Source organism: Protobothrops mucrosquamatus, unplaced genomic scaffold, assembly GCF_001527695.2.
Source record: "Protobothrops mucrosquamatus isolate PMUCROS unplaced genomic scaffold, P.Mucros_1.0 scaffold13, whole genome shotgun sequence".
Taxonomy (NCBI): domain Eukaryota; kingdom Metazoa; phylum Chordata; class Lepidosauria; order Squamata; family Viperidae; genus Protobothrops; species Protobothrops mucrosquamatus.
The window spans coordinates 836,216-848,288 of record NW_015386400.1 but is presented as its reverse complement, the minus strand read 5'-3'; the positions used below and the strand labels follow the sequence as shown (position 1 = coordinate 848,288).

Here is a 12,073-nt window from a genome sequence, read left to right as displayed (position 1 = left end):
TTAAGTCTGTATTCTAGCCAAGTAAATTGGAAAAATCCTTGGGTTTCAAAAGACTTAACAGAATAACTGAGTTTGAAGGGACCTTGGAGGTCTTCTAATCCAACATCCTGCTCAAACAGGAAAACCTATACCATTTCAGACAAATAGTCCAATCTCTTTTTAAAAACCTCCAGACTTAAAGCATGTTTAAATAACAATATGCTTTTCATTCCATCTTTCTTAGTTTAGTTCAGCCTTTGTCAGCCTGCTGCCCTCCATTTGTCGTGAATTTCAGTTTTCAGTACATCAACTGATTATTCTGAAATTTAGTAGATCTGGAAGGTTGAAGAAAAATTAACTGATTTCTGGTCTAATTTATACCAGTTTGAGCACTGGGCTCTCCTGGAGTTCTCAACAATTGTCTGGAAGATTTTTGGAAGTGAAGTACATCCCTGGGGAATATTCAGGGGAAAAAGTGTGATACCCACCATCAGCAAGCAGATCATCTGGGACACTACACGACCTCTTCATGACCTGTTTTCCTTGTTATCTTCTGGGAGGAGGCTCTGTGGTATCCGAAGCAGAACATCCAGATTCAGCCAGAGTTTTGTTCCATACAGTATTAACCTTGTGAACTCTAAAGCTTACTCCTTCCATTATGTATTCAAGATGGACAGTGATTAATATGTATATGTTACTTATATGTAAGGGTGTAGGTCTATACATATGTTGCATATGGTAAGTTTTAAATGTGTGTTATGTATGTGTACACTTTGTGAGCAAGAAACTAAATTTCATTTTTAATGTGTGCCTTTGTGGCCACAGGAAAAAACAACAATAAATCTAACCTAACCTAACCTAACCTAATCTAATGTTACAGTAAACTGTGGGATGTCTTCCAATTGGATCAGTAACCAACTGATCGTTTAAGAATTGCCTCATATTTATCTAATTGCATTTCCTTATGTGGGACTGAGTGTGTTGGATAAAATAATACATTATGTTTTCCTACTAAGGAAGGGATACATAATACATTCCTCCTCCTCTGCTGAAAGTTAAATATATTTGTGTGAAATGCACTAGCTGTATTATTCACATAAGAAATGAACAGCAGTTGCAACTCTTGAAAAAAATATCTGATTTATGGATCTTTTAATGCAGACAAACATGTGTCAACTTATATGTGTTTGTGTTTGGAGATCTTTGCATGCATGGACATGCACACATCTCTCAGTGAAATATCTGTACGAATGAGTGAGACTTGGAGACTGGGGTAAACATCTTTTTCCTTTCTTGATACCATTCCAGCTCTTTTCTTTTGGTCAGATCTTGCAAAACCTTTCCTGCAGGGAGGAAGGAAGATCTAACTTCAAGTGGCCTTCCTGACCCTAATATCCTTCTGTGGACATTTTCTTGGACTTTTCTGTAAGCTTAAACATTATTCATGGGTTCCCATTCTGATTCAGACAACTATCCTGACTTTGACTGGGTTTAGCTACTTTGAATGGGCTTCCCAGTACCATATTCAGCCAGACTCTTGACAGTATTCTTGGAAAAGAAGGATATTCCAGGACATTGGAGAAACACATGGATCCTGATGGATTCAAAATCATGGAAATGGTGCAATTCTTGACATGAACTGCAGAATGTCCAGCTGCATGAAATCTGTTCTGGCCCACATATGGCCCAATAAATCTATTGTTGTTTATCTCAGTCTTCTCCCGGGGAGGACTGGAGCTGGACATGAAAATTCTGGGGTCCACCACATCTGGAGGATATCAGGAGGTAGAAAGGGAAAAGCCTGCTTAAACTACACCCTCTCTCTCATTTAGTTAAAATGCCTGCCTGAAGGGTGGACAAATCCCGGATCTACAAACTGAAAAGAACTGACTTCGACTGATTCTTCCGGATGGGAGGCTGGAGATGGACAGAATTCTCTCCTTTCAGATTTTCTTACCATTGTCTAACAAATCATACCGAGATTGCTGGATTTTCTTGCAATGGCAACCTTGGAATACGACCGCGTGAATTCCAGTGCAAGTTTTTCCCAAATGCGAGTAGCTCTTTTAGGGCGCCAAATTTCTTAATCTGCCATTGAATGAAGCTTGAATTTTTTTTACAGGCCTCCTTGGGTTTAAATCCGGAGAAAGCTGCAGGAATGATTTCCAAGAGAGCGCAGAAGGACGGGGCTGTAGAAAGCTGTCCCCCATCCCCGACCCTTTTAAAGGGAAAGCAAGGCCACGTTTTTGAGAACTGCCTGCAGGAAGAATTAGGAAGAGGTCGTGTCCCCAAACCGGAGTATTTGAAAATTAAAACAGACTCATTTGCCATCAGGGGTGGGTGGATGAATCCTAAATCAGTCCGTCGACCCAGTTACACAACCGATCATGGCTCCCACATTCTGATCTGGCAGGGGTATTCTTAAAAATAATCGATGTCACACGTAGAAGAGAAAGAAAACCTTGCTATAGCAACGAAATTTAAGACAGGGCAGCTTTAACAAAAAAGAAAGCGGGTGCCACATCAAGATCCGGCCAAATGCCTAAATTTGGCACCCCTTTTTCTCAACCTTTCCCCCCAAATTTGTGAATTGAGGCAGAAGAACCGTGCACGGTAGCTCTGAGGTTTGGCTTCGGAGAGACCTCCTTCCATTGGAATCTCGAGAACCGGGCCATCAGCCGCGAAGGTCGGGCAAGAACCGCCCCGCCCCGCATTGGCTTATTCCCAAGAAGACTGTTCAGCCACTTTCATCTCTGGCAGGAAGAGAGCCAAGTATCCCGCGAAAGCAGAAGAAGAAGAAGAAGAAGAAGAAGAAGAAGAAGAAGAAGAAGAAGAAGAAGAAGAAGAAGAAGAAGAAGAAGAAGAAGAAGAAGAAGAAGAAGAAGAAGAAGAAGAAGAAGGAGGAGGAGGAGGAGGAGGAGGAGGAGGAGGAGGAGGAAGCGAGAAGAACTGTAACCTCTACAAATATTAATGGATGGACGAGGTTTCCTTCACCCATTGGGTGCCTCCGAGATGCACTTGAATACCACCCTTATCACACAGCCACACAGCCATGGGAGTTAATGTGGTTTGATGATGCTGGCTGGGATTGATGGAGCGCATTGGGGGGGGAATGAGTTCGCCCACAGAATGCTATCGAGTGCTAGCCGCCGTGTGCTATGGACATTGAGGTAAAATAACAACAAGAGAATATTGTATTACCGGGCGCAATCGAGGAATTCTCCTATTCAATTGATATTTCGTTTCTTGCCCTGTTGCTCTGCTCGTGGTTTTCCTTATTCTTCCTCTTCGCCCGCGACCATCCCTTTGTTCCCACCCACCCTCCACCCCAAAAGCGATTGCCTCACGAGTGATTTATAGCGCTTTCGAGGGTCACCCACCCATCGCTGTGGCGCTGAAATGTCTGTCTTATTGATATATTGGCACAGTAATGGTCAGATGACACTATAAGAGGCTATAAATCATTAGTCTGGCATGGCCTATACCGTTTAGGTCCAGCCACGGAGAGGACGCAGCTACTCGAGCCAATTCCGTTTGGGTCGGATTTATCCAGCCAGAAAATGCTTCAATTCCTTTTAAAAGCGAAAGAAACAGAAATATGAACCTCCGGTTGGAGCTGCAGGCACTGCGCCGGAGGAGACAGAAATGGGGGGGGGGGGGGGGGGGGGGGGGGGGGGGGGGGGGGGGGGGGGGGGGGGGGGGGGGGGGGGGGGGGGGGGGGGGGGGGGGGGGGGGAAGGACGGTTACTTTCCAAATGGTGCACTTTTTGAAGGGTGTGTGTGAGAGGAAGATTCTGGCCTCGGAATCAAACCTGCTCCCTCCTCTCACAAACGCGGCAAGCAATTGCTATCCTTCAAGGGTCCGGCCTCCCACTGACGGCCACTGTCCCGAGTCCTACCCACTAGCCACGGCGGAATCGAATTAATGCCGCTCCCCTTCTTCCTTCGTCCTGCCCAGAAATTGCAGCTCTTTTCCTTAAAGGCCCAGCACGAAAAGGCTGCAGTGGCCAAGATGATCAATAGCAAAAATCTGACCTGGTCGCGGTCAGCCGAGCCGGCTTTACCTGTTTTGATGGCGAATTTCAGCGCCGTCCTGCAGTTCAATAGAATTTCCTCCAAGGTTTGGGGCTGATCCGCCAATTCCCAATTATACGCCTGAAGCAGCTCGTTTGGGTAGTGGAAATCAATCACTTTAGTGGATCGGTCAAAATTCTTCACCAGGTACTGAAGCAAAATATCCATCACATCTTGTAGGAAAGTCAAGGTGATCGCTTCCCCGTCCGAAGCAGGTAGAAGATCTGCAGAGAAGGAAAAGACAGGAAGCGACCCTTTCAGATTTACGCTGGGAATAGAAACAGTCGAGGCAGACTGTATTTGTTTTAAAGTCACTCCTTTACCCTGTAATAATCTGCAGGTCCTTAACATATCTAAACGCTTTGTTTTTTGTACAGTTCAAATCACTGGAATGGGAGAGACACAGAAACATGAAATATATTGGCAGGTCACTGTCAACCTAGTGTCACTGTCATTGTCAACACAGAAATCTGTATTGAAGAATTAATATTTTTAATATGTGATATGTTTTTTTTTAAAAAATCAAAGAGTTCTCTTTCAAAAATTAGACACATACTACCAATACCATTACTCCCCCCCCCCAAAAAAATTAGGTTTATAAATCTTAAAATCGGCTTGGTCGCTGTTCTCCTCCAAGTGGTGCTGAATCAACCGTCAATTTGACAACAGTTCTCAAACAGAGAACAACGTTACTGGATGCGGAGCCACTGACATTATTCGGACCAGCTTCTATGTGATGTCAAAGAAGGCCATTTATTAGTTGTATATATGTTGTCATCCAGCAATATACGGTAGTTTGTTTTCAAATGGATTTATTGAGCCAGAATGATTCATGTCCCATAAATATTCTTCTTGGCAAGCTCTTCCAAATTTAATAGTCGGATTCAAAATTTCTACATTTCTCAGTGTCTTCCCCTCGTGCACACACACGCATTGTCCACCGGCCTACTCTGAGTATTCCTTGGGCCTAGAGAGATGTGGTGGGGTTTGAAATTAAACAATTTAGGAGTAGCCCATGAAACGAAAACCGTTTACTGTAGAAATAGTTGCACCTAAATGAAGAAAAACTAATTTATTTGCGTTGGAATCAACAGGAGCTTTTTTGGCAGTGTTTCCGGAGTTAATATAAAGCGAATCTAGTCCTTGCTTAGGCAGATTTCAACTGGTTTTTCAACGTTGGAGATATAGAAAAAAATGTATATAAAAATGGAGGCGGGAGGGGAAGAGAAGGTCTGGAATCTCTGTGAAGTCGAAAAACAGAATTTTTCTGGTGGCTGAATGAGAAGACAGGAGCGTTCTGGCGGAGCTGGCATCTGATCTCCGCTCCTTTTGAAATAAGGGGTAGCGCACGCCTCACCTCCGGGGGTGGGGATGGGGGAAATGAGTGGCAGAATGCCCTTTGGTGTGGAACTACCCGACTTCTTCTACTCCCCCCTAAAGAGGAGTAGAAACCCCAAAGGCGGGAGGGCTTCCAAAACGTCTGACTACCCACCCACCTTTACAGCCCCCCTCCCTCCCCCGCCGCCGCCACCGTCAAGTCCTGGGCCGGCTAGAGGCCAGTTACCTGAGGCGTGCAGGAAAGCATAGTTGAGCTCTCCTTTCTGGCAAGCGCAGGGCTTTTTGCTGCAGGTACAAGCCCCCTTTCTGGCGGCCAAACCAGGGTCTGCCTTCGGCGCTCCCGTTGCCGGGGTCTTGTCGCCATCTCCGTAGAGCAGCGCTAACAAAGACACAAAGGGCGAAGCGTCAATGGCACAGCGGGGACTGGAGCGAAATGCACCCCCCCCATTCCAATGTCTCTCCCTGCCCCCACACCTCGAAGGATCGCCAATTTCCAGATTTCTCGGGAAAGCGTCCTTGGGACTTGGGGGAGATTATTTTTATTGCCGAAATTATATTATTTTTTAAAAATAAAAATAGGTTTCTTTCGGTGATATGGGGTCCCTCTTGGCGTAGATGCTTACCACAGAGTTTGGTTGAAATGCCTCCGGTAAACTTCTGGGCAGCCTGGCACCAGGCTTTGGCTAAAGGCAGAGGAGAACAAGAATTGGCATTAGATGCATGGGTGGATTTCAGCGGATAGACCTTATTACATAATAGACCACTATTTATTTCTGTCGACGTTATGAGTAGCGGAGTGAGGGTCCATCGGCTGCAACCATCTCAGAGGCTTTTGCGTCCTGAGCAGTGCTTTAGGATAGAGATGCGCGAGTTGCTTTCCTCTTTCTCTCTCTGAGAAAGATTTTAAGCTCAAGAAAGCAAGCCTCAACCGCTCTCTTTCCGTGGATTGTCCTTAAATCCGAGGGGGTAACGTCTATAACTTTCTAAGAGGGCCTTTTGCAATCGGCCACAGCTTCCATCATCCCCAGCCTTGCCCATGCTTCTCTGGAGATCTCGTCGGCTCAAGAAAAGCAGTGTTGCGGCGCATCCAGGATTGCCAACTTCACCACCTGCACCCACCCAGCCCGCCCTTCTTTCCATTTCACTTTGGGTCGTTGGTGAGCTTTGGCGCGTCTCCTCGCCGCCGCCTGAAAGCCCGGAGTTCGCCCTGGTTTCGACGCCCGGGCTGCCCTCCTTCGCCGGGGCAAGGTCTCCCTGGCCAGTGGGACCGACTGGGTTGTCGTGGTCTGAAGCTCTCCTTTCAGGGCGAGAAGGGACGAGGTCGGATGGGGAGATGCCAAAAGTCCTGGAAGACTTAGGCGTAGAGCAACTTCGCTCAGGCAGGTGGCTTCGGGCTGCTCTTCCGGCGGGCTGACTGTGTGCCAGAGAGAGGCGGGACAGAGATTCTTACCTGTCCCTGGGTTGTCCGGATCGCCAGATCCCTCCTCAGCCCCGAAGGACCAAAAACCAGCTCCCGGAGTTGCCATCTGAGGAGCCGCTGAGAAGCTGCCGAAGTGCAGCCGGAGCGCCTGGGCTGTGTGTGCGGGAGACAGAGATGCCGCCGCGAAAGGCGGGACGAGGCGGGGGGGGGGGGGGGGGGGGGGGGGGGGGGGGGGGGGGGGGGGGGGGGGGGGGGGGGGGGGGGAGGAAGGGAGGGCGCAGGAGAAACCGGGGCGAATGCGTACGGGGGAGGGTGGCAATGGGGACGCGGGCCTGACTGAACGCGACGAGGACGGCAGAGAGGCTCTGCGCGTGATTTCCTCTCACCGAAGATCTGGGCGCGCCACTTGGGCAAACATCCGTGCTTTCCGCGCTACTGACCCGCCGCTGACTCGCCTTCAGAAACAGCGGCTGAGAGGAGGCGCGACGGCGGCGGGAGCTTTGCCTTCAAACGGCAGTTAGCAAATGGCCACCTGCTGCTGTGATCCTGGCAGAGAACGCGATCAGCCCACTCCAACTGGAGCCGCCTCAGGCTGCAGCAAAAACCAGAAGGACGCCAAAACTGAAGAGGCCCTTCAGGCGTTTGAGAGCAGGGGAAAGAGCGAGGGAAGAAGGCAGGATTGGTAGTCTGCTCCGGTGGCCGTCTTGAAAGAGGAGGAGGAGGAGAGGATGCTTCGGATCACATCAGGATCCAGCCTTCAAGGGCTGTACCTAAGAAAGGTCACAGCAGGGCGAGGTCAGAAGTTCCTCTCCCCCCCCCCCGCAGGGCTGAGAACAGAAGGATCGATACACACCATGCACGTCTCCCAGAGGCAGCAGTGCATGACTTGTCTCTGGAGTGGCAACATTGCTCGCACTCAAAGACGCCAACAACTCGGCCATCCATAATGAAAAACAGATCTAGTGGGGATCACACAATAGTTCCCACTCCCTTGAGGAGCACCAGTCACACTTCAGCTACTGCAGCACCTTTGGATCTTCTTAGGGCACTGAAAACCCTGTCCTGATTCTGTAGATGTTCTGTGCTCCTGATCTGAACAGTTGGCCCAACTAGAGATTCACTGGCGAGAAATAACACAGTCTATTTGGCCTAAGGGAAAAGTTACAAGTTGATGGACACTTGTTGGCCATATCACCCACCAGAGATTTAAACAAGCAATTTTCCTTGTCCTAGCTAGAGATGCTGTGGCTAACACTAGAGTAGGGCAAAACTCTTTCCATTGCCAATTTGCCTGGTTTGCCTGTTCCTCTGTGTCAGAAGAAAGTTTCTGGCCAGTTGTTTTCTGTTTTAAAACAAGCATCTTCCCCTGACATGGAAATCGCATTAAAAAAGCTTCACCATGAAGCTGCAAGCAAGGATCATGCAAGCAAGGATCTTGCAATGTGCCACGAATATTATCTCCCATTATTTTGGGGAATTTTCTTTTCACAACATCTGATAACCACCAGTCAGGAAGCCTTGTACGACCTGGGTCATAATTTTCATACGTCATAGGACTAAGTAAAGTACTTAGCCACTTTATGAATGAGACAGCTTGGACAATTTCTGCTTCCTTCGTGGCTAGTGAGCCAAGCAGACCTGGAGAAGCAGCAGTATGGGAAACCTAGTACATCCTCAATTATGGCAATCAGCATAAAAATCAAAAGCTACATAGCTGCTTTCTCTCTCTCCTTCTCTCTCTCTCTCACACACACCATTCTTACTTTGCCATCCTATTGATTGTGCCTGCTCCTGAACTCTTCAGCTCAGGGAGAGGGGATGGGAAGGGAAGAAGGCCAAACATTTACTGCATGGAACACTACAGCTTTCCATCAGCTTTCTTTCTATGCTTCAGGATGGAATTGGTTGACACTGTTGTCTGTTTTTCTTTTTGAGATAAATTAGATCCGAACACGCTCAAGATATTGAGCTAGAAGTCTGGGGCAGCTCTCCCCTCCCTGGTATCTTCCAGAATGGTTGGATTTCAGCTCCTATTATCCTCTAGCCAACTGAAAAATGTGGAAGCATATTGGAGGGGTGATAAATCTTGCCTGGAGTGTGCTTTATCTCTGGGATATCTGCAGGCAGATAATAGCTTTCAATTAATTTGTTGGTGTACATCAAAGATGCCCTGTTGGTGAACTGATTTCACAGTATTCCTAGAGAGGCAGTGAATACATTGTCTGCCAGAATCAAAATACAGGGCTCCAAGACAAAAATGTGTACTTGAACAGAGAAAATCAACATCAATGCTTCTCATACAGAGAGAGTATAATTTGGCGACACCTCTTGCCTCCACGATAGTGAAGAAGCATTCCCTATAGGAAAACTGAAGGTGGCTACCGTCTGCCATCTTCTTATCCTGTTCAAGTCCCTGGCTTGTGTCCATGAACAGGTAGCAGGAGTAAGAACCTCAGCTGGCTGGTTGAAAAACACATTTGTGAGTTAATGAATGGGAGACAGATTCATTAGTCTGTCAAGCTATGCTGGAGGCATTTACCACCAACTCTGAAGTGACTGGAAGTGAGGCATTCTAGACTACCCACAGCCCCATCATGGGCCACGATCAGGATTAATTGGAGTTTTAGTCTAATGCCATTTGAGGTCAGTATATTTTCTGCCCTGTTCCACCTGGGTTTGAGCAATCACATCTGGGCTTCAATCATGCAACAGGGCGCTTTTTCTTTCCAGCTATGATCAGAATGAAAACTGACTCCCTCTGTGCTCAGTGGTAATAGGAGCCCTCCCCCTATATTTACATAGGCATTATTTGTTCGGTAGCATGCTTACATTTAGGCTGGGATAAAATTCCCTCTTTGAAATGTGCTCATCTCGCCCTTTATAGTAAATGAAAAACAAAATCCAAGCATTGATTTCAAAGCATCCAATCAGAATAACCTCTAATTTTACTCTTAGTTTTGCATTTTAAAGTCCATCTCTTATGGCAGTCTAAGCTTGAAAATAAACTAAGTTGGCTGAGATCTGGTTAGTATTTAAATGAGAAATTCTCAAGACATCCCAGGGCAGAGGCTCAATGGGGAAAGTGGAACATCATTCACATATTGTTACCAGCAAAATCACATGCTCAGAAATGGAATCCAGTTCAGGACTCTTGTCACTTCTAACAATCACTATTCTGCTTAAGGATATTTTTTTAAAATTACATCCCCTATTAAGGATGTGGGCATCTTCAAATTGCCATGTTCAATTGCAGTTGCTACAAAAACAGAATGAGAAAGATAAGGGAGCTTCAAGATCCAGAGCAGATCCTTGGGGCACAGATGTGAGTATATTTCACAATGAAGAAAAACTGAATAGACCCTTGTATCCTATCTGAAATTAGGATGCCCTTCTGATTCTCCCCCCCCCCCCCGCTCCACTTGTGGGAAAAGCTGCTTCCTCTGGGGAAAGCAGATATGAAGCTATGGGCAGCCTCTCTTCCTTTGTTTGTACACGGAACATGGAGCCCTTTGATGGGCATCTGCAACACAGACACTGCAGAGTCTTATTTATCTCAGGGCTAGTTCATGTCTCAGTTCATTGAACCAGGAGTCGCTGGCCTTTTAAATTGGCTAGAAGGGAAAAACTAGACTCTCTTCACAAGGGCAGAACTGGCTTAAATAAGCTTCCTGTGGATGAGCACATAAGAACAAAATCACAGTGGGCTTTGAAGTAGTGCAAGATGATCTTAGATCTTTTGTTCTCATTGGTCCTGAAGTGTACCCTTCACTAGAATTAAATCCCCAAATAGTTTTGGACCGAACTGCAAGCTTTTTGTTCATTAATTCATCGGTTCTATAGGATTTGTAGTAGATGTAGTCGTCATCTCACTTAGCTTTATACCCTGTAATAATCTAGGCCATGAATACATCTTTCCAAAATACTCATTTGGAAGGGGATACAGATGCACATCAGCCACCCACACATGTGCGCACGCACATACACACGAATTCCCAATGCATTTCCCATGGATTTCCCAGTTCATTGTGCACGTCTCTCCCTTTTTAATACATAGTCACTCCGCTAATGAAAACTAAAGCTATTACTTATATGGATTAGCTATTAAAAAGAAGTTGATGGCGTCACTATAATTTCACAATTTCTCTTTTTAATGGTATATCTATATTCCATTTATGAAAATGGCATTATGTAAAATGCCTTTGTTATATCATAACTGTTTGAGCTAGCAGCTGCAGGATAAACTGGTCAAAACACGAGAGAAAATTATTCTTCCCACTGTGCAGAGATCCTGCAAGTCAATTTTCAACTATTCATGCAAAAAAAAAAAAGAAAGAAAAAGAAAAATAGCAGAACCACTATTTCCAATGAAGCATATGCTTTTCTTTTGCTCTAATACAACCAGGGCAAAATAAATGAATCCGTGGATATCACAGTAGAGGAAAACTAAAGTTTTTTTTTTCTTTTAGGAAAAGAGCCCCTAATCACCTGATTTGCAGGAAGAGGATACAAATCCCCCCTAAGGTTCTCCCCTCTCAAATCATTATTCTCTACCCACAAAGGACTTAAGTGCTACTCCGAGGACGACATACAACATCCTTTCCCTGAATACAATGCCTACCAAAATGAATGATAATGGCTAGTTACCACAAATATATCGCTACACAGAGAGATCAAGTTTTATATTTGTTTATTATGTCCATATGTTTCCATCTGCTCATTTAAATGCTAAAGCTCATTTGAAAGTTGGTTCATAATATAGTTGCTGCTTAAATTACTTGTACTGCTTCCACTATAACCCACGGTCTTTTAATATTCAACGCTTATTTGGTTGTCTATTTACATTAATTAAATTGACCATTTGAACCATATTATGTAAGTGGAGGGTTCAAAAATCCAGGCAGATCATAAACAATCTCACTATATAGATAAAGCTATGCAAAACATATAGAAAAGAAAACAAGATGAAAAATAATGTACTTCTCCCTCCCTCCCAAAAGAGCTCTTAGGAGTTTGAATATATTATAGGGGAGCAGTATTTTTCACATCTGTTTGCATATTTAAATAAACAAACGTTATAACAAAGCCTAGTATCTCTCTTTGGAAAGAAGCTAAGACAGCATGCTCACATATACCCAAATACATAGCTAATACATCTGTGTGAGAGATTTATTCAAAAGAAAAGGATATGGGAATTCCATACCTCCCCAACAAAAAAACAAGAAGAAAAAAAGCAGAGAGCAAATAGTAGTAGCAGTAGCAGCAG

General features: G+C 45.4%; 1 protein-coding gene across 1 annotated transcript in view; it reads right to left on the bottom strand.

Moving 5' to 3' along the window:
- The window catches only part of GAD2 (glutamate decarboxylase 2), a 41,214-nt gene extending 34,298 nt beyond the window's left edge, over window positions 1-6,916 (bottom strand). Inside the window, exons 1-4 of the mRNA XM_015810671.1 lie at window positions 6,841-6,916; window positions 6,014-6,073; window positions 5,617-5,769; window positions 4,043-4,276 (exon numbers count right to left, since the gene is read on the bottom strand). Coding sequence (XP_015666157.1) covers window positions 4,043-4,276; window positions 5,617-5,769; window positions 6,014-6,073; window positions 6,841-6,916 — 523 coding nt within the window. The remainder of the gene's footprint in view (window positions 1-4,042; window positions 4,277-5,616; window positions 5,770-6,013; window positions 6,074-6,840) is intronic.
- Between the last annotated feature and the right edge of the window lie 5,157 nt (window positions 6,917-12,073).